The sequence below is a fragment of the Bufo gargarizans genome, chromosome 6 (assembly GCF_014858855.1).
Source record: "Bufo gargarizans isolate SCDJY-AF-19 chromosome 6, ASM1485885v1, whole genome shotgun sequence".
NCBI classification, from domain to species: Eukaryota; Metazoa; Chordata; class Amphibia; order Anura; family Bufonidae; genus Bufo; species Bufo gargarizans.
Window position 1 is genome coordinate 99,292,490 of NC_058085.1, and position 23,629 is coordinate 99,316,118.

Here is a 23,629-nt window from a genome sequence, read left to right on the forward strand (position 1 = left end):
ATTGATAATAAATTAAATTATAGTGCACGGCGGCACTAAGAGGGTAACCAGTGTGTCCTACCGGTACCCAGGGAAGGTTGTCAGTTGCTTCAGCACACGATGATCCAGTAATCGTTCTTCCTGTATAGATGGTCGGATGAACCAATAGGGAGATAGCAACCGGCTGACAGTCTACCACATGTGTGTAGGGTCCCTAAGGAAATCCTATGGCTGTCTAGCCATACCCTTACCCATAGCGAATTGGCAATATTATCAAAGGGGTTGTCATTTGTCCCCACCCGCCACTCCGATATGTTCACTTGGGTCAAAGACCTCCATTTGTTTATACGAAAGCTCAGGTGGCATAAACATTTTAAGATCGCCGAAAAGAAGAGGTGTCAGATTTTAGGCATACCAACAGACATTTTGAGGGATGTGGAGCTGCTGCATAGTTTAGCAGAAGACGAACACACTTTGCGGGGAGTTGGCCCATTCACCCCTCTACGTAACAAAAGCAATAAAATGCCGCCTACTGGTGACGTTTCATGTGTAGACGTCTTTCTACAACTTGTCAGTGCTGATTTGATGTCCAAAGAGTATCCTCCACAATACAATAATTGTTCATCTGAAGAACATCGTGCTATTAAGTCTTTGAAAGAGGACAAGGATATAGTCATCAAATCATCCGATAAGGGTGGAAATACGGTTATTATGAATCGACCAGACTATCTATCTATGTGTGAGCATATCCTGAAAGACAGCAATAGTTACCAGTTATTGACGTCCAATCCTACGGCATCATATGTGGTTGAACTACGGGAGATTCTTCTGGCCGGGAAAGCTGAGAATCTTATCTCACAAGAGGAGCTGGACTTCATGTATCCTAGGCACCCCGTTACGGCCACGTTTTACAGTCTCCCCAAGGTCCATAAAGGCCTTAGACCACTCAAGGGGAGACCAATCGTCGCCGGCATCGGGAGCATCTGCCAAAACATAGGGATATATGTAGACCAGATCCTTATGCCTTTTGTGACTGCACTCCCCTCATACACCCGCGATACGATGGACCTTCTGAAGCGGGTGGAAGGGATCTATATTGAAGACCATTCCTTGCTGATCAGTATAGATGTGGAGGCATTGTTTTCCTCCATACCTCATGAGGCGGGCCTTACGGCTGTTAGTTACTACCTCAGTATGCGAGGACAACAATATCTGGCGCATAATGCTTTTGTTTTGCGGTTACTTCGATTCCTGTTGACGCATAATTTCTTCACCTTCGACGGTCGCATTTACCACCAGCTCAGGGGCACGGCCATGGGTTGTTCCTGTGCGCCGTCTTATGCCAATCTGCTCCTGGGCTGGTGGGAGGCGACCGTCGTCTTTGGGGAAGGTGAATCGATGACCGGGCCCATCACATTATGGGCCCGGTACATCGATGACATCCTGATTGTCTGGAATGCGGGCACCCAGGATTTCAAAAGGTTTGTGGACTCTCTTAACGTTAACAGTATTGGCCTCCGTTTTACCTACGAGATTGGCGAGAGTTCACTACCTTTTCTTGATGTCCGCATCTCCAAGAATCCTGGTGGTGAGCTCTCTACAACTGTTTTTCGCAAGACTACTGCTACAAACTCTGTCCTACATTGGCAGAGTAGCCACCCTCTGCCACTAAAGAGGGGAATACCTTATGGACAGTACCTGCGCTTGCGCAGAAACTGTTCTGAGGAACAAGAGTTCCTACGACAGGCAGCAGACCTCCGGCAAAGATTTAGGGCCAGGGGTTACCCTGATAAGGTATTGAGGGGAGCTTTTCAGAGGGCGAAGAATACTCCAAGAGAGACACTACTTACCCCAAAAACTAAACAAGAAAGTGACAGGAAAGTGAGGTTTATCACAACTTTTGACGGTTCCGCAAAGGAATCAAAAGAGATTCTAAAACGACACTGGCCCATTTTACTTATGGACCCGGATGTCCGGGAAGTCCTGCATGAACAGCCACAGGTGACTTTTAGGAAGGGACAAAGTCTCAAAGATTTATTGGTGCATAGCCACCTTGCACCACCAGTAAAGCCAAGTATGTGGCTTGGACGTCAGCCTGTGGGATGTTTTAGATGCAGTGGGTGTGTGGCCTGCGGTAATATAAGCCCGGGAAAAACTTTTTACAGTACAAACCTTAAACGTAACTTTGAGATTAAAGATTTCATCTCATGCAGAACTGTTGGGGTGATATATAAAATCACTTGTGTTTGCCACATGGAGTATATTGGAAAAACAAAGCGCGAGTTGCGCAGACGCATTGGTGAGCATCTCCTAGATATCGATAAGCGTCGCGATACCCCAGTGGCACGACATGTCTGTGAATTACACCAAGGCAATCCCAAGGTCATTAAGGCTATGGGCATAGAGACTGTCAGCCCCCCCAAAAGAGGCGGCGATTGGGATAGGATCCTCCTACAGCGTGAGACAAGGTGGATATTTCTCTTAAAAACTGTCACACCTAACGGTCTCAATGAACAGTTGAAATACAGCTGTTTTTTGTAGACTGACAGCTTTTGAGGATCTATACCACCGTCTCTTTGACAACAGCCCTAACGTATTAGCCATTACCCAGTTATTCCTGCCATTTTCCGTTATCTTAAAAACACCTGAGACAGATACTTTCTAACCCATATGTGTGGTCTGAACACCCATTTGATAATAACTAATTGCACCATAATGTTGCAACATCAGATTATAGGTCATTTACTTATATTGACCAAGAGCCTACATGAGATAATATCTTATCTCCTGCGACCATCTTCTATGATCTGTCGCTGTGTTTTTTCACTATCCGTCAGCTGTTCCGACCCCATATGGGAAGAATAGCCCCAAATATCTAAAAATCAGAGCCGATTGTGGCTTAATATGCCTAGCTGTACCTATAATTGTCCGATCGTAGGTACACCGTATGCAGACTGTGAAGCATCAAATACCTGAGTCGCCTCCAACTTCTCTCGTTGTTGGCATTAGCTTCCGCGATCTCGCGACATCCGATGCGAGTTCGCGCATGCGCAGAAGTGCGTTTCGTATCAGGCACTTGTCCTGCGCACCAAGCCTCGTTTCAATTCTGTGTTGTGCGCATGCGCGACGCTTACGTGCGGGCGAGCGCTGCGCCACCTGACGTGTTTTACTGACGTCATCAGCAGCGGGAACTGGGCTATTTCAACTAGGAACGAACGCCAGGTTAGTTGGCGTCCCATATGCAGCTACACACATCGGTTTACTGCATTATTCCTAAACCCCTCCATCTATGGGGTAGCCCACATAGGAGCCGATTATCCTCGTGCACCTACTGACCACTTTGACTGACTGTGTCATCTCTGGTCATCAGGTTTTTCCACTCCATCTGCGATTGACCTGCTTCACTATTATATCATCTCTCCTGATGAACTGCCTAATGTCCTGGCAGTGAAACATGCGTGTAGGGACTATGCTCATGCATAAATTAGGGACATATAGTTTATAGAGTCAGGGAAAGGTTCCGGACAGGGTCGTCCTTTCAAGGACGAGTGCCCTGTGGTCAGGTTGCTATCACATTTCTAGTTTCTAGGGTATTGGCTAGACAGCCATAGGATTTCCTTAGGGACCCTACACACATGTGGTAGACTGTCAGCCGGTTGCTATCTCCCTATTGGTTCATCCGACCATCTATACAGGAAGAACGATTACTGGATCATCGTGTGCTGAAGCAACTGACAACCTTCCCTGGGTACCGGTAGGACACACTGGTTACCCTCTTAGTGCCGCCGTGCACTATAATTTAATTTATTATCAATATACTGAGATGACCATGGGCCATAGCCATTAAGGGCCCTGCACCGTGTTCATCTCACTATATTTAATTTTCTTTTTCGCACATTGTATCAAGGATTTTAGATATTTAGACATTAAATGTTATGTTTTAAGATTATTCCTCCTGAGTGACAATTGTATTCTGGATAATCAAGAAGGCAGATACATCTTGATCTGACCTCCTCAAGTACTTATGAATTTTGACTAAACTTAAACTTTGAAAAAAAATATATATATATATATTTTTTACATCACCATATTCTGAACCCCATAACTTTTTTTTTTATAGGCTCATGTTTTGCAGGACAATCTGTAGTTTTCATTGATACCATTTTGGAGTGTGCATGACTTTTTGCTCACCTTTCTTGGGCAAGTGAAGCAAATGGGGAAAAAAAAATAGCAAATTGGCCATTTTGATTTCTTTTGCCATTTGCCATATTGAAAAAATATTTTTATATTTTAATAGTGCAGGCATTTGCAGTCACAGCGATACCCATGTTGTTTATTTTTTTATTTAGGCATTTTTTTTTCTTATACAGAAAGGGGGTGATTTTTATATATTTAACTGTTTTTGTAATGATTTTAAAGCTCCTATTTGAGCACACAAATTTTTTTAACATTTAGTTATCAGGGATTTTTAAAATGCATTTATTACAGACTATTGCTCATTTCATATATTGCCTTGTTTGACCAGTGTTAAAAGAAATGTCCAGGCACACTCTCCTCCCCAAAGGAAAGCCAAGTGTTTTGGTCTGTGGTTGTGAGCCAAAACCAGAATTGGAGCCTCCGACATAAGGCTCCATTCACACATCCGTGGTGTGTTGCGGATCCGCAACACACCAGCCTGGCACCCCTATAGAAATGCCTATTCTTGTCCGCAGGCTGCGGACAAGAATAGGACATGTTCTATCTTTTGCGGACCCGAAGATCGGGGCCGCGCTCCGCAAATGCAGACAGCACACTGTGTGCTGTCCGCATCCATTCCGTCCCCATAGAAAATGAATGGGTCCGCACCAGTTCCGAAAAATTGCGGAACGGATGCGGACCCATTTGTGGACGTGTGAATGGAGCCTAAGTTTAAGATCTGCATCTGTTCTGTATCTAGCTCACAATCACTGATGGAAATCACCGATGTGTGAATGAGGCTTAGTACTGGCACCCAACAAGCTCATGCACAGGTCTATTAATTAGAATAGGACTCCTCCATGTAACTCAAAGAGTTGCCTCAGCAACTGCTCCAACCAGCGTACAAGGATGTCTTTCCTGTCAGATCTGGTGGGAGGGTATACCTGAACAACCCCTTTAACCTTGCCAGTATAGACTGAATTAAAAAGGTGTGGACGCAAACATCCCCCACCCACACACTTCAGAGATAAAAGTTTGAAGATGTACAGTATGTAACCTGCAATAAATCTATTTTTTTGTAATGTCAGGATGATTTCGTGCACCACAACTGTTAAACTGTGTAGTGATAGACCGCCATGCTATCGCGTATGCCAGACCAGCTTGTAAAGTGCAACACACTGCAGGCAAAGAGTGCATACCGGGGGCAGATTATCAACCAAACCATGAATGAGTGCATCTTAAAAGGCAGTTTACACTGCCCGCAGTTCGGGCAGATTATAGCTAATGAGAGTCTGAATGAAAGCTTGTTAGCAATAATCTTCCTGGGTAAAGCTGCCTCTGATTAGGGTCCATTCACACATCCGTAGTGCATTGATCCGCAATACACCCAGCAGGCACCCCCATAGAACTGCAACTGCGGACAATAGGACATGTTCCATTTTTTTTTTCCAGAGCCGTGCTCCGGAAATTCGGATAGCACACCGTGTGCTGTCCGCATCCATTCCTGCCGCATAGAGAATAAATGGGTCCGCACCAGTTCCAGATAATTTCAGAACGGTTGCGGACACATTCTAAGGACGTCTGAATGAACCCTTACCCGATAAAGGAGAAAACCACTTGCTCATCGGGTAATTGGATATTTCATGCAGACACCGAAATCATTGTGTGCCGGCAATGATTCTGTATGGGGACAAGTGATGGCATTTGACATCGCTCCGCCCCATCCTGCGGAGGAGATGGCTGCATTTAAATGTAGTTTTCTCCTCCACTGGCGGGCAAACAGACTGTCAAGAAGGAACTCTTCCTTCCAATCACTTACTACATTGGGCCATGTAAAAGGTGGCTGAGGACAACGAGTGCTGTCCCTTTAGGCTGGTTTCACACAAGCGAGTTTAATGTGTTGAACTCACAGTTCCCATCCTGATCTACGTAGCACTGATAGGATCGCATAGCGTAATATAAATTTATGATGCTATGTAACCCTTCAAGTTCGGGAATGCATTGTATAACTGTTAGGCCTCTTTCACACGGGCGTCAGTTTTTTTGCCCGGATAAGAGCCGGGTGCGTTGTGGGAAAATGCGCGATTTTCCAGCGCGAGTGCAAAACATTGTCATGCGTTGCACTTGCGTGAGAAAAATCGCGCATGTTTGGTACCCAAACCCGAACTTCTTCACAGAAGTTCGGGCTTGGGATTGATGTTCTGAAGATTGTATTATTTTCCCTTATAACATGGTTATAAGGGAAAATAATAGCATTCTGAATACAGAATGCATAGTAAAACAGCGCTAGAGGGGTTAAAAAAATAATAATTTAACTCACCTTAGTCCACTTGATCGCGAAGCCGGCATCTCCTTGTGTCTCCTCTGCGCTGAACAGGACCTGGGGTGAGCATTAAATAGAGGTTAAGGACCTTTGATGATGTCACTCCGGTCATCACATGATCTTTTACCATGGTGATTCACCATGGTAAAAGATCATGTGATGACCGGAGTGACGTCATCGAAGGTCCTTAACCTCTATTTAATGCTCACCCCAGGTCCTGTTCAGCGCAGGAGACACAAGGAGATGCCGGCTTCGCGATCAAGTGGACTAAGGTGAGTTAAATTATTATTTTTTAACCCCTCTAGCGCTGTTTTACTATGCATTCTGTATTCAGAATGCTATTATTTTCCCTTATAACCATGTTATAAGGGAAAATAATAATGCTCGGGTCTCCAGCCCGATCGTCTCCTAGCAACCGTGCGTGAAAATCGCACCGCATCCGTACTTGCTTGCGGATGCTATGCGATTTTCACGCTTCCCATTCACTTCTGTGGGGCCTGCGTCGCGTGAAAAATCGGACAATATAGAGCATGCTGCAATTTTCACTCAACGCACAAGTGATGCGTGAAAATCACCGCTCATGTGCACAGCCCCATAGAAATGAATGAGTCAGGATTCAGTGCGGGTGCAATACGTTCACCGCACGCATCGCACCCGCACGGAAAACTCGCCCGTGTGAAAGGGGCCTTAGAGTACTGGAACGTGTTTTATAAGGCCTCTTTCACACGAGCCGTGACGGATTGGCTCCGGATGCAATCAGTAAAACTCGCACCATTTTGCAAGCAAGTTCAGTCAGTTTTGTCTGCGATTGCACCTGCGCGGAAAAAAATGAATGCAATGCGTTTTTCACTGAAGCCCTATTCACTTCTATGGGGCCAGAGCAGAATATAGAACATGCTGCGTTTTTCACGCAACGTAGAACTGACTCCTGGAAAAAATAAACTCATGAAAACAGACAAATTGAAATGAATGGTTCAGGATTCAGTGTGGGTGCTATGCGTTCACGTCACGCATTGCACCCGTGCAGGAAAACTCGATCATGTGAAAGGGGCCTAAGGGTTACATAGCATTTTAAATCTATATAATGCTATGCCATCCTACAGTATTAGTGCTACGTAGGTCAGGATGGGAGTTCTTGCAGATACACGCTGTGAGTTCAACACATTGAACTTGCTTGTGTGAAACCAGCCTTAGGGCTCATGCACATGACTATGTATTTTGCGGTCCGCAAAAAATACGGATAACATCCGTGTGCATTCCGTATTTTGGGAAACGGAATAGCTGACCCCTAATAAAACAGTCCTATCCTTGTCTGTAATGCAGACAATAATAGGACATGTTCTATTTTTTTGCAGAACAGACATAGGGAAACTGAACGCACACGGAGTAAATTCAGGTTTTTTTGCGGACTCACCGAAATGACCGGTTCCGCATATGGTCCGCAAAAAATAGGGGACACTGAAAGAAAATAAGGTCGTGGGCATGAGCCCTAACTGAAAATTTGAAAACCAACTCCATGGCAGAAAAGTATAACTGGGACACGTGCCAAAAGGAAAAAGGTTCAGGACACTTGTGTTGTCCCCATTAGCATTTTATGGATTACAATTGCAAAAGACACTTCAATTGCACAGTAGCAAACAAATGCAAGAATCTGCAATACTTGCACTGGATCAGCCATGATCCTCACAGCGCCTAGAATAGCTGTGGAGCGCCCATGTACATACAGGAAAGGACACGTACACTGGACACATTGCAGTTTTCTTTATTAGTAAGAACATAGTCTATTAGAAGGACAACGCTTTTATTTAAACAGCAGAAAACTATAACAGTTATACACGAGTCTACATTCTTGTCCAACTACAGGAAAAAATATATAATATAGGCTTGCTATTAAGATAGAAAGTAGTAACAATCCCTTTAAGTCTTACTGATCTATTACTACTGCTGGCTAAAAAGGTGACTAGGCACAAAACAGTCATGTCCATCTGTAATCCAGGAGAGGTGCTGATAGGGGGCACAGATCTAAGCTACAAACAAAAACCGATATAAAAAGGACTACATAAAGGACTCTATATATTCTACAGTAGCTGACCTGGCAAGATGTGGATCAGAAATTAGTCGCTGTGGCTTCTACAAACCCAGTACTGACAGCACGTCACTAGAAAAATCACTAGTATTTTTGGTATAAGTGACTGTTCATTTCCACTAAGTGAATCAATTTAACTGGATGCCAAACCCATTTAGCCCATATATTGTTACCCTCATTATAGATTTAAAGGTAAACCTATATGATTATATTGCTTTCTTAGTAAACACTGCGATTACCAAGGATCCATCAAGGTAAAACAATGCCATTTATTATTATATGCCCCCAGGTAAAGGATGTGGGGCAGAGATTCTGATCTCTGGTCTTCCACCAGCCCTGCAAAGTGTTCACCTTAGGCCTCGTTCACGTTCAGTGAATGACGGACAGCACATGTACCCATTGACTTTTAAAAGGGGTTAACCAACCCCTAAAATGCCTCCTACTGTCCAGGCCGCTCACACCGATTCTACTTACCTTTCCCCCAAGTCTCTTCTGACGCCCAAATGGCCGCCACTGTATCTCCCAGTCGTGCGGAAGAAAACATCCGGTAAGGAGGGGGAAGCAGCCAATAGAAGGCTGTGACCGGGACGAGCTTCCCTAGCATCACCCATGATGCTAGGAAGCTCGTCCCAGTCACCGGATGTTTTCATCCACGAAAGGGAGATGCAGCCGCAGCCGTGCCGATATAAAAAGCAACGTGGGAGCCAGGAAGCAAGGTAGGTAGAACCAGTGAGGGGCACGGGCAGTGGGGGAGGCATTTTTAGCACTGAATGTAGGTCAGTGCAAAAATTAGACACATTCACTACTGTGGCCTCTCAAGCGGACCAAACATGCCCATTGAAGTTTACGGGTCCATGAAAAGCCACTGACAACACAGATGGCACCTGTCTTGTGCCAGTGTTTCACTGACCACTGGTAGAGATGCTCTGGAAATTCAGTTTCAGCTGAGCACTGTCCGTGGGATACAGATAACACACGGAATGCAGAGACGGACACATGGACCAAGGACAGCTCCTTCACAGATGAAACACTGACAGATTTTTGCACAGACGTAAAATGGACACGGAAATGTGAACGAGGCCTTAGGCTAGTTTCAGAGAAGCATGCTCTCTCCAGGAAACACGCTCCATGTGGGAGCTGTATTTCCCATCATGGACACTGCTCATCTGTAGTGGATTCACAGCATCATAACAATTTATGTGGTGAACGGCTTCCTGACCACGAGTCTACTGAATTGTGGTCACGGCCTTTTGTAACGACTTTAGTAGACTCCTGATCAGGAAGGAAATCACATCATAAATCATTAGGATGCTGTGAATCCACCACAGATGAGAAGAGTCCATAACTGGAAATACAGCTCCCATATGGAGAACGTTTTCTGCGGTGAATATACTTGTCTGAAACGAGCCAACTGGGCTAGTATGCAAAGACCTCCTTTAAAACCGATCACTTGCAAATAAGAATGCCTTCACACGCTGTGGGTTTTGTTGCAGAATTTTCTGCAACTTCAAATCAGTTCCATTCATTTGAATGGGGCAGCAACACATGGATTTCAGGTGAATAGAACAGATTTTCAGTCACAGGAAATTTTGCTACAAAGTCCGCAGCGCGTGAAGCAGCTCTAAAGCATGAGAAGATCCAGAGATCAGAAATCTCCAGACCAGGAATCAGCAACCTCCGGCACTCCAGCTGTTCTCAAACTACAAATCCCAGGATCCTCCTTTCACTTCTGTGGGAGTTACAAAAACAGCCAAGTACATGTGCATGATGGGAGATGTAGTTTCACAGCAGCTGGATTGCCAAAGGTTGCTGATCCCTGCTCCAGACTTTACCCTTTGAGCTCCTGAGCTCTGGCATAAGTTAAATTGGTTTTTACCAAGATGGATTCTTTTTATTTTATAATATACTTTATTAATTTCACCTCGCAACATGCCCGCTCTCATAAATACTCTTCTTCCCATTAAATAATTCTGCATTTATTTTCATTTTTTTTAGAACTCCGTTGTGCAGTTTCTTAAAGTGTATGGCCACACAGGGAATTGTGTGCAGAAAAGTCAGCTATTTATTACGGTAGAAAATTGATGGGAATTTAAAAAGTCTTATCCACACACAGCAGAATCTGCACATGACTAGACCCACAGTGAGGATTTAAAGGGAGTCTGTCACCACATTTGAGCATATTAGACTGATCAAATAGCGTTATATGTGCCACCGAGAACTTAAAAACGGTACCTTTGTTGTATCTAATGGAGTTTTCTTTCAGCCAAAAATAAACTTTTAAGATTCTGTAAATGCGCCCTCAAGTGCCCAGGGCGGTGTCTCAATCGTCCGAGCCCCAGGCAGCACCTCCTCAACGGCTCATAACCCCGCCCTCCGTGTGCCTCTGCCCGCCCGTTTACTATCATCCTCTTTTTCCACTACGGCTGCGTGGTCAAATTCGTGGCGGGCGCAGTGGAAAGAGAGAGAGGAGGAGAGTAAACGGGCGGGCAGAGGCACACGGAGGGCGGGGTTATGAGCCGTTGAGGAGGTGCTGCCTGGGGCTCAGATGATTGAGACGCCGCCCTGGGCACTTGAAGGCGCATTTACAGAATCTTAAAAGTTAATTTTTGGCTGAAAGAAAACACCATTCGATACAACAAAGGTACAGTTTTTAAGATCTGGGTGGCACATATAACGCTATTTAATCAGTCTAATATGCTCAAATGTGGTGACAGACTCCCTTTAACAGATTTCTGCAGCAAATTTCCTTCTTTGAAATGCATACTGTGAAATTCCCAGCCAAATCTGCATGTAACGCATTGTGGATTTCCTACACCAAAGCATGTCCTGTGTAGACCTAACCTTATTCCACCTAGAAAACAAATGACAACTGTGTTTCTATCCCATTGTCAGTGGGGTATGCGTCTACACAGAGTACACTGCCCTTCACGCTGACAGTGTAAAGTTGGCCACATACATCTAAAGTGTATGGGGTCCCCCGACTCTACTCCAAAGGCCTCATGCCCACAACCGCTTTTTTTGCGTTCCGCAAAAAACGTCAGCCACCTGTAGAACGGAACAGGCGGCCCATTGTAGAAATGCCTATTCTTGTCTGCAAAACAGACAATAGAACATGTTATATATTTTTTTTTGCGGGGCCACAGGAACGGAGCAACGGATGCGGACAGCACACTGAGTGCTGTCCACATTTTTTGCAGTCCCATTAAAGTGAATGGGTCCAAAGGCAGATGTTGGGGGGAGATGAGGACTGGACTAAGCAGATTTTTGTCTGGAATTGTCTCTCTCCCCCCCTTCCCATGTCAGAAAACATGCATGCATATGGGAGGGCCAGGAGAGACAGAGTTATAGGCCAAATATTTGACAGCTGTCTGACGTGTATGGTCGGCATTAGACAGTAAAGGAACACGCCCTATTGACAAGGGAAAAAAGGTAACCATTTATACATTTCCAGGAGGAATACCAGAGCAATAGCACAAACACTGATTTCTAAGAAAAGGTGGGGAATACAATTTACGCCAGGAGAGCTCTTTAAAAAAGGGGTTGCCTGAGATTAGACAAAATGTCAATATGCTTTTGCTCCCCCCACCACCCACTGGCTGTGTAGCCTACTGCACCCCGTTTTTTAATCTCAGGTAAACTCTTGAATGGAAAGTATCCATATTTTCTGCTCGTTTCTGCGTTGTAAGAGGACATTCATAAATTATTGTATATTTATTCACTGAAATGACAAAGGCAAACATATATAATACAAAAGCAGAACGGCAGCTTGAACAATGAGAAAATGGTGAAAACGTCAAGAAGCGGTGGCGTTTTGCAGAATGCTTCCGCTTTGTTCTATGTTTGAGGTTAAAAGCATTAGAAGATCCCTTTATGTCTCTTGTGAAGGCTCAGATTAGCTTAGATGATATATTGGCAGTGTCTGTTCCTAAAACCATAGAGCAGTATGAAGAAAGTTCTACAGTGCATTAGCGGTCATTACACCACAGGCAATCTAGAAAGAACCACACCAATACATTTTTTTCTCCTTGTTAAAAAAACAAACAAAAAAACATCAGGTGTGTTAACATCAGGTGTAGAGATGAAAAAAAAACACGTGAACCCACGTTGGCTATAAAACCACGCAAGATTCAGCGTGCGTCACAGAACAGTCCAAACACAACAAAACTCCAGGAATGATACAAGGGATGGGATCACTGCGGTTAGTTTTACTGGAAAGAAAGACTAATCTGATAAGGTACAGAACTGTTCATGCACGGTTTCATGGGAAGGAATAGGAAGGATATTTCCGGAGCCGCTCAGGTTGTAGGTCTGCATGGGTCCATAGTACAGCAGACAGTTGGATGACGAGATCTAGCAAGATAACTCTATTGTCTGAGAAGCCTCTTTGTGATCGTTCATCATTGCAGAGCCTGGCGTGGCGTCTACCGTGGCATTGCTGGTCTGGGAGCGGCTTCGGGGCACCTCAGTTGAGCCACTGCTTGAGGCAGAGTGGGTGCGAGACCGTACAAGCCTGGTCATACCGGACGTCGGCACTGAAAGGAAATCAGGATATTTCTGAATACAAAACAATAAAGTAGAACTACTGCAAGTCATCCAACAGACACTTACCATGTATGACGCAATGAACAGGACTGACTGGATGCTGTGGGTACATTCAGAGCATGAGCACCACACCGAGCCGGAGAGGTCACGTTAAAAGGGATCCCCAACTCTTGTATAAGCTTTGATATGTGGCAAGCATGTCACCTCTCATTTTTACCTCTTTCCACCCTAACCTTGGGTTGGAGTTTTGCATTGACAAATATAAGGGCTTTTTTTTCTGAAACACTGATCTCTATTGATTGCGGGGTCCTGTTCTTGTGAGAAGAGCTGAGGTAGGACCTATATAACATTTGGTAAGTCAATGGAGTTGAGCGAGAGCCTGTTTTTTTTACACAGTGAGCTACACTTGACGTCATCATTTTCAGATGAAAGGATAAAAAATAAAATATATATGTAAACTTGGAATTAAAGAGGACCTTTCACCAGAAAAAAAAAAAAAAAAACTTCTAAACTAACTATACAGACACGTAGAGCGGCGCCCAGGGACCCCCCTGCACTTACTGTTATACCTGGGCGCCGCTCCGTTCTCCCGTTATTGCCTCCGGAATCTTCATAATTAGGCTCCACCCAGGGGAACCTGCCGGCGCCTCCTTCTCCCATGCTGAAGCACTGGCCAATCACAGCGCTCAGCTCATAGCCCGAGAGGCTTTTGTCTCTCTCAGGCTATGAGCTGAGCGCTGTGATTGGCCAGTGCTGCAGCATGGGAGAAGGAGGCGCCGGCAGGTTCCCCTGGGTGGAGCCTAACTATGAAGATACCGGAGGCATTAAACGGGAGAACGGAGCGGCGCCCAGGTATAACAGTAAGTGCAGGGGGGTCCCTGGGCGCCGCTCTACATGTCTGTATAGTTACTTTAGAATTTTTTTTTTTTTGGGTGAAAGGTCCTCTAATTTTTTACGGTGTTCACAGTGCATGATATACAACACCATTTACCAATGATACCAATTAGTTATTTTAAGTTTATATATTTATCTGATGCATAGCATTTTTTTTTTTAAGCCATTTGTGGCTTTCATAGTAAACAGCTTTTTTTTTTTTTTTTTACTATGAAAAAGCCCCAAATAGCTAAAAAAAGCCATGCATCAAATATATAATAAATATATAAACATAATAAAATAACTAATTAGTATCACTGCTAAATGGTGTTTTATATCATGCACTGTGAAGACTAAAAAAGAAATTCCAAGTTTTTAGATTTTGTATATATATATATATATTTTTTTTTTTTTTAAATCCTTCTGCACTGCAGTATATTACAACTGTCAATGCATCCTATTACTCCTTACCTTTTGGCAGGGCTTAGGCCTTATGCACATGACCGTTGTTTGGGTAAAAAAAGGGGCTAAAACTAAACTTGGTCTCCCGGCATTAGAAAAACATGACTGCTTCTATCCACACGTGATGGGCTTGTGTCTGGCATTTCAGCTCAGCTTCATTGGGGTGAACAATGCAATACCACAATGGCACTTTTTTTTGAAGAAAGCAGCATATATTTGGCTGCAACCCTTTAAGTTATAGAAAACTGGGAACCCCTTTAACCGACTCAATGTACAGATTGAAAATGTTGCCATGCATCATGCAGTAACTGTCAAACACCCACATGCCAAAGTACAATGCGGTTACATATATACACACAGCTATATACAACTTCCACGAAGGAGCAGCTTCTCGCTGCGCTACAGATACCTGATTCACTGCTCAAGTGACTGAGCTGAACGTGCGGAACTGTGGGGACATACAACAAGAGAGGGCACACACAGGATACAGTTAGGAATACACACGGATTCAGCCAGAATATTATATAATGTACAGTTCAAGCAAGTAAGAGGTCATTCTTTTTATGAAATTATACAATTCTGTAAAATGCTTTCTATATAAAATAGATCTTGGGCTTTCAAGATCTCTGCTTGCAGTCAATCAGAATGACCGACTACTTCCACGGATACTATACTGTATGAAGCCATGGACCTGTGCGATCACAAGACCCGGACAGATTGTTGTCCATGGAAGTCAACAGTATAAATTCATTGAATGACAGCACAGATATTTGGAAAAACTCTAACATGTAAATGATAAATCTGTATCTAGTTCATTATACAGAGATTAACCTCTTAAGGACTCAGCCCTATTTCACCTTAAGGACTTTTTTGCAAATCTGACCAGTGTCACTAAGTGCTGATAACTTTAAAACACTTTGACTTATTGTACTTCATGACACTGGTAAAATGAAGTCAAAAAAATTAATTTTTTTGCATAATAAAATACCTAATTTACCAAAAATTGTGAAAAATTAGCAAATTTCAAAGTTTCAGTTTCTCTACTTCTGTAATACATAGTAATACCTCCAAAAATTGTGATGACTTAACATTCCCCATATGTCTACTTCATGTTCGAATTATTTTGGGAATGATATTTTATTTTTTGGGGATGTTACAAGGCTTAGAAGTTTAGAAGCAAATCTTGAAATTTTTCAGAAATTTACAAAAACCCAATTTTTAGGGACCACTACAGCTCTGAAGTCACTTTGAGGCTTACATAATAGAAACCACCCAAAAATGACCCCATTCTATAAACTACACCCCTCAAGGTATTCAAAACTGATTTTACATACGTTGTTAACCCTTTAGGTGTTGCACAAGAGTTATTGGCAAATGGGGATGAAATTTGAGAATTTCATTATTTTGCCTAATTTTCCATTTTAACCAAACAAGACTGTATCTTTATTGCCCTGACTCTGCCGTTTACAGAAACACCCAATATGTGGCCGTAAACTACTGTACGGCCACACAGCGGGGCGTAGAGTAAAAGGTGCGCCATATGGTTTTTGGAAGGCAGATTTTGCTGGACTGTTTTTTTGACACCATGTCCCATTTGAAGCCCCCCTGATGCACCCCTAAGAAACTACACCCCTCAAGATATTCAAAACTGATTTTACAAACTTTGTTAACCCTTTTGGCGTTGCACAAGATTTAATGGAAAATAGAGATACAATTTCAAAATTTCACTTTTTTGGCAGATTTTCCATTTTAATATTTTTTTTCCAGTTACAAAGCAAGGGTTAACAGCCAAACAAAACTCATTATTTATGGCCCTGATTCTATAGTTTACAGAAACACCCCATATGTGGTCATAAACTGCTGTACGGGCACATGGCAGGGCGCAGAAGGAAAGGAATGCCATACGTTTTTTGGAAGGCAGATTTTGCTGGACTGGTTTTTTTTGACACCATGTCCCATTTGAAGCCCCCCTGATGCACCCCTAGAGTAGAAACTCCAAAAAAAGTGACCCCATTTTAGAAAGTATGGAATAGGGTGGCAGCTTTGTTGGTACTAGTTTAGGGTACATATGATTTTTGGTTGCTCTATATTACACTTTTTGTGCGGCAAGGTAACAAGAAATAGCTTTTTTGGCCCTTTTTTTTTTTGTTATTTACAACATTCATCTGACAGGTTAGATCATGTGGTAATTTTATAGAGCAGGTTGTCACGGACACGGCGATTCCTAATATGTATACAATTTTTTTAGTTTATGTAAGTTTTATACAATAACTTCATTTTTAAAACCATAAAAATGTTTTAGTGTCTCCATAGTCTAAGAGCCATAGTTTATTCAGTTTTTGGGCGATTATCTTGAGTAGGGTCTCATTTTTTGCGGGATGAGATGACGGTTTGATTGGCACTATCTTGGGGTGCATATGACTTTGATCGCTTGCTATTACACTTTTTGTGACATAAGATGACAAAAAAAAGGCTTTTTTTACCCTTTTTTTTTTTTTTTTTTTTTTTTTTTTTTTTAAACGGTGGTCACCTGACTGGTTAGGTCATGTGATATTTTTATAGAGCCGGTCGATACGGACACGGCGATACCTAATATGTATACTTTATTTTTATTTATGTAAGTTTTACACAATGATTTAATTTTTGAAACAAAAAGACAAAAAACAAACATGTTTATTGTTTCCATAGTCTAAGAGCCATAGTTTTTTCAGTTTTTGGGCGATATCTTGAGTAGGGTCTCATTTTTTGCGGGATGAGATGATGGTTTGATTGGTACTATTTTGGCGTACATGCGACTTTTTTGATCACTTTTATTACCTTTTTTGGGAAGTAAGGTGGGCAAAATTTCAATTTTCTCAAAGTTTTTATTTTTTGGCCGTTCACCGGGGGAAGTAACATGACCGTTTTATAGATCAGGTCGTTACGGACGCGGCGATACCTAATGTGTAGTGTAGTTTATTTTTTCAATTTTTATTCAGTGATAATTTTTTATTTTTTTTATCTTAACTTTTCACTTTTTTTTTAACATTTTTTTGACCCAGACACACTTTGTTCTTCAAGATCCAGTGGGTCTGATGTCTGTATAATACAGTACAATATATTACTGTACTGTATTTTACTTACACTTTGTCTGAACAGATCTATGCTTTTAGCATAGATCTGTTCAGCACCAAGGACAGCAGGACGCCTGAGAAGGCGTCCTGTTGCCATTCGAACCTTCCCCGTCTGCCACAACTTCGCAGACGGGGAAGGGTAAACACAGGGCTGAGGGGGGCTCTCTCCCTCTCCATCGGGGGGCTGCAAAGGCACAGCAGCCCCCCCGATGGGAGAGGGAGGGAGCCACTTGACCCTGACAGTTACCCTTTTCTATACCGCGGTCCGTACGGACTGCGGTATGGAAAGGGTTAAACGGCTTGACATCTGCACAGATGTCAGCCGTTTATACCAGGGTGTCAGCAATGTGCTGACATCCTGGTATACCCACTAGAAGCCAACGAATTTTCAAGGGGAGGCGGGCGGGGGATCGCGATCCTGCTTGCCGCACCGCCTGCGACACCCCCCCACCCGCCCCCACCGGCATAAAATCGTGCAGGGGTGCGGTGAAAAATCTTTATTTTAGGCACTCAAAAGTGTCTGATCCCCGCTGTCAGGGACCGCAGGGATCAGAAACTGCAAAAAGCGCAGCAAACCGCAGGTCTGAATTGACCTGAGGTTTGCTGCGATCGCCGACACGGGGGGGGGGGGGGCTGGCGTTGTGACTGTTCAGATTAACCCCTGGGGCGCCGGAATCCCGATTTAAAGTTAGGGCGTAGGACTCGGGAAATGGGGCGTACCGGTACATCCTGCGTCCTTAAGGGGTTAACCTATAACTGATTTTGCAATTCTGTATGTAGTCACGTGCACGTTAGGGATTCATTTACAAGTCATTTTGAAGGGCATCTGTCAGCAGATTTGTACCCATGACACTGGCTGATGACCTGTTACATGTGAGCTTGGCAGCTGAAGGCATCCTGTGTTGGTCCCATGTTCATATGTTATATGTTCCCATGTTCATATGACATACAGCTGCTATACAATGTATGTCCACAGGGGTGCGCATTACTGAGATAAATTATGTTTTAATATATGCAAATTAGCCTTTAGGAGCAACGGGGGCGTTACTATTACACCTACAGACTCTGCTCTCTATGCAACTGCTGCGCCCTCTCCACTGTAACCAACAGGGCCAGGCGTTATGATGTTTACACTGCCTGGATCTGTCAAAGCAGAGGGGGAATCACTAATTGCAGAGAGCAGAGCCTCTAGGTGTAATAGTAACGCCCCCGTTGCTCCTAGAGGCTCATTTACACATATTAAAAACATCATTTTTCTCACCAATGCGGGGACATATGAACATGGGACCATTATAGATCCAAAATTGTTTCGGTCAAAACTTAGTTTGAATGAAGTGCAGAATGATTCATCTCTGTACAGCATTCAAATGTAGGGGCGAGACTTTGGTGAACAACTTCGGCCATCGATTTTCAAACTTGAAAAACATGTTAAAACTTCATTCCGAAGTCTGTTTCAGTACCAGTTGTTACCTCGGTACCAAAGCTGACTTCAGAATGAAGTTTTAAAAATCGAAGTTTGAAGTTATTAACCAAAGTCTCGCGGGAGCCCATACATTTTAGTGCTGTACAGGGATGGATCTCCGTACAGCATTCAAACAAAGTTTTGACAGACACGACTTGAGATCTATTATCTAAAGCTCGCTTCACTCGACACTAAATACATAAGCCTATATGTCTGAGGCTTACAATTATTGACCCCTCCAATACTAGGAGCTGATTACATGACCAGTTTATCGTTCATAAACTTCACCCAGGTTATGAAATTTACCGTTTACTAACCAGACACCATTATCCATTCTCCAAAAACAGGGCATGTTCACATGGCTAAAACAGCAACAGCTTCCACCACCCGCACATACGGTAATAGCTTTTGTTTCTTCTTTAGCAACCGATTAGCAAAATGCCTCAGAAGTGGCAGGTTACTTCTTTAAAGCGGATTTTAGCCGCATTCCCCATTGAAGTCAGAGAGAAGAGAGCATGCACTTCTCTCCCCTTGTTCTAGGGATCGCGAGCGTTTCACTCAGACCCCCATAATTCAAAAAACTCAGATGTGTATCTGACATGTCACTAACTTTTCACAAAACTTTTGATCCTTTAGGAACTGGCTTTCAATTTTGTAAAGGTCCCACTGACCCCCCCTGACTGCAGAGGTTTCATCTAAATTGGTTGGTGCCTAACTTGAAAAGAATGAAAAAAAAATATAAGTGGTCACTTACTGTATCCCATTCCTTGAACAAAATATTTCAGCGCCTCCGCCAGCTTTCCAGGCTAGGTAATAAGAAAAATGTCGGGATAAATAAAAGTATTCAGTTGTCAGACGCAATACTATGTCTGTAGTGATTAGTACAGATTACTAGACATATTCAGCTTGTATGTTTAAGGGCGGTAACAATGTGACTAGCAGTAAGAATGAGCTCATACATGACATGAGAACTTCTCATCTCATCAGGGTCTGGTCTGAAATAAACTGATAAGAACCACCAACCTGCACAGCTTGGGGCAACCCTCCACAGTCTGCCATCTAGAAGACAAGGAATCAGTAAATCGTATGTAGTGAGAAGGCAGCAATGGCATCATTTTATTCAAAGTTAGTCCATGAATAATAGTGTAAGCAATAAAACATGACAAAGTGAAAGACTGGACATCTCTGCACAGCCTTTCAATGCACGCTCTAATGATTTCTATGCAGCATTTTAAACACAATGGCCCAGGATGTACTAATCCTATAGATGGTGGAAGCCTAGACCGGCTGTCTAGACCTGCACAGGGGCTCAGGCGGGGTGGTCCGACACCGGGGACCTCCATCGATCAGCTGTTGGAAGAGGCCACGGTGCTGTCGCAGCTTCCTCTAGGCCAGTGATGTCAAGTTCAACAGTCATGTGACCTAGGCGCAGCTCAGTTCCATTGAAGTGAATGGGACAGCTGCAATGCCAAGCACAGCTGCTATACAGGTCCTTCTAAAAAAAAATAACATATTGTGATAAAGTTCATTATTTTCTGTAATGTACTGATAAACATTAGACTTTATATTTTAGATTCATTACACACAACTGAAGTAGTTCAAGCCTTTTATTGTTTTAATATTGATGATTTTGGCATAAAGCTCATGAAAACCCAAATTTCCTATCTAAAAAAATTAGCATATTTCATCCGACCAATAAAAGAAAAGTGTTTTTAATACAAAAAAGTCAACCTTCAAATAATGATGTTCAGTTATGCACTCAATACTTGGTCGGGAATCCTTTTGCAGAAATGACTGCTTCAATGCGGCGTGGCATGGAGGCAATCAGCCTGTGGCACTGCTGAGGTGTTATGGAGGCCCAGGATGCTTTGATAGCGGCCTTAAGCTCATCCAGAGTGTTGGGTCTTGCGTCTCAACTTTCTCTTCCCAATATCCCACAGATTCTCTATGGGGTTCAGGTCAGGAGAGTTGGCAGGCCAATTGAGCACAGTAATACCATGGTCAGTAAACCATTTACCAGTGGTTTTGGCACTGTGAGCAGGTGCCAGGTCGTGCTGAAAAATGAAATCTTCATCTCCATAAAGCTTTTCAGCAGATGGAAGCATGAAGTGCTCCAAAATCTCCTGATAGCTAGCTGCATTGACCCTGCCCTTGATAAAACACAGTGGACCAACACCAGCAGCTGACATGGCACCCCAGACCATCACTGACTGTGGGTACTTGACACTGGACTTCAGGCATTTGGGCATTTCCCTCTCCCCAGTCTTCCTCCAGACTCTGGCACCTTGATTTCCGAATTACATGCAACAGTCCAGTGCTGCTTCTCTGTAGCCCAGGTCAGGCGCTTCTGCCGCTGTTTCTGGTTCAAAAGTGGCTTGACCTGGGGAATGCGGCACCTGTAGCCCATTTTCTGCACACGCCTGTACACGGTGGCTCTGGATGTTTCTACTCCAGACTCAGTCCACTGCTTCCGCAGGTCCCCCAAGGTCTGGAATCGGTCCTTCTCCACAATCTTCCTCAGGGTCCGGTCACCTCTTCTCGTTGTGCAGCATTTTCTGCCACACTTTTTCCTTCCCACAGACTTCCCACTGAGGTGCCTTGATACAGCCCTCTGGGAACAGCCTATTCGTTCAGAAATTTCTTTCTGTGTCTTACCCTCTTGCTTGAGGGTGTCAATGATGGCCTTCTGGACAGCAGTCAGGTCGGCAGTCTTACCCATGATTGCGGTTTTGAGTAATGAACCAGGCTGGGAGTTTTAAAAGCCTCAGGAATCTTTTGCAGGTGTTTAGAGTTAAGCAGTTGATTCAGATGATTAGGTTAATAGCTCGTTTAGAGAACCTTTTCATGATATGCTAATTTTTTTAGATAGGAATTTGGTGTTTTCATGAGCTGTATGCCAAAATCATCAATATTAAAACAATAAAAAGGCTTGAACTACTTCAGTTGGTGTGTAATGAATCTAAAATATATGAAAGTCTAATGTTTATCAGTACATTACAGAAAATAATGAACTTTATCACAATATGCTAATTTTTTTAGAAGGACTTGTACAATGTATGTCCACAGGGGTGCGCCACTGCCTCCTTAAACAGCTGATCCTTAGAATAGGTCATTAATATCAGATTGTGGGAAGTCTAACACCAGTACCCCGTTTCCATTATGTTCAGATGAATACATTCAACATATGCACTGGGAAAGCTCCAACCACCTATTTCAAGGCTTCCATTTAACCAACAGAGGCCAAAAGAATGTGCTTTTGGCTTATGTTGGGGTAGTACAGTGTGTTCCTTTTTTACTTTATAGTAAAGCCTTGCAGACTGCACTTCCCTATATAGTGGGCCACTGCAACACACACAACGTTTGGCGGTATACTTTTCTACATTCTAGAGCATGTGCGCCAACTGCAGGGCTGTAGAGTAGTTTATATCCGTCGTAAACCATGAGAATACCCCCAATGAGTACCACATACAGAGCAGTATAGAGATAGAGAGATCTATCTATATAGCACTTTCTAAAGCTCGTGAAGAAAGGTAAAAAACTCACCTTCAGTAGTGTTGTTCTTGTTGGATCTAATCTGGAGTTGCATTCAACCTGCAATGGAAAGGAGATCAGCTAAACTTTTATACATATAAAGCAGATTTTACAAAATGTTAAACATTTTAGTAGGATTTGCTATCAATCCTGCCCCTATGGTAAGCTACTAACATTCGACTTTCAGCAGATCCAACCATAACAGACTTCCAACCAAGAATACCTTAGAGCTACAGAGAATTCCTGTGTACTGGAAAGAGTTCTACACATTAGTTGCTTTAGGCCTCTTATACACGACCGTATGGCTATTTCAGTGTTTTGCGGTCCGTTTTTCACGGATCCGTTGTTCCGTTTCAGTTTCGTTTTTCCGTATGGCATATACAGTAATTACACAGAAAAAAATTGGACTTGGCATAACATTTTCAATAGATGGTGCCGCAAAAAACTGATGCATTTCCGTATGTGTTCCTTTTTTTCAGAACGGATCCGTCTGCATTATTTTAGCATATAACAGCTAAGTGTGAAAATAGCCTCGTACGGATCCGTCCAGACTTTCAATGTAAAGTCAATGGGGGACGGATCCGCCTGAAGATTGAGCCAAATTGTGGCATCTTCAAACGGATCCGTCCCCATTGACTTACATTGTAAGTCTGGACGGATCCGCACGCCTCCGCACGGCCAGGCGGACACGCGAACGCTGCAAGCAGCGTTCAGCTGTCCGCCTGTCCGTGCGGAGGCGAGCGGAGGCTGAACGCCGCCAGACTGATGCAGTCTGAGCGGATCCGCTCCATTCAGACTGCATCAGGGCTGGACGGCTGCGTTCGGGTCCGCTCGTGAGCCCCTTCAAACGGAGCTCACGAGCGGACCGACGAACGCTAGTGTGAAAGTAGCCTTAGCTGTCTGTCGCTTATTTTTGCAAAAAATTAAAATTATAAAAACAAACACGTATTCAATATGTTAAATGGGTTCTGAAGGTGCCTAGGGACAGCAGTCAATCGGCCGATGCCCAGGCGCCTCGTCGCTTTTCATGAGAAACCCCTTCACCCTCTGGCCCACCCTAGGTTCTTCAGAAATCCAACACC

The 23,629-nt window shown here is 43.5% G+C and overlaps 1 protein-coding gene across 2 annotated transcripts in view; it reads right to left on the reverse strand.

The window, feature by feature from the left end:
* Positions 1-12,262: 12,262 nt before the first annotated feature.
* Positions 12,263-23,629, reverse strand: part of NDRG3 (NDRG family member 3) — a 72,739-nt gene continuing 61,372 nt past the window's right edge. The window contains exons 13-17 of one of the 2 annotated variants that reach the window (XM_044296236.1): positions 22,560-22,607; positions 20,040-20,075; positions 19,771-19,822; positions 14,851-14,889; positions 12,263-13,096 (exon numbers count right to left, since the gene is read on the reverse strand). In XM_044296236.1, coding sequence (XP_044152171.1) covers positions 12,915-13,096; positions 14,851-14,889; positions 19,771-19,822; positions 20,040-20,075; positions 22,560-22,607 — 357 coding nt within the window. In that variant the 3' untranslated portion in view covers positions 12,263-12,914. The remainder of the gene's footprint in view (positions 13,097-14,850; positions 14,890-19,770; positions 19,823-20,039; positions 20,076-22,559; positions 22,608-23,629) is intronic. The other variant, XM_044296237.1, reaches the window with a different exon arrangement.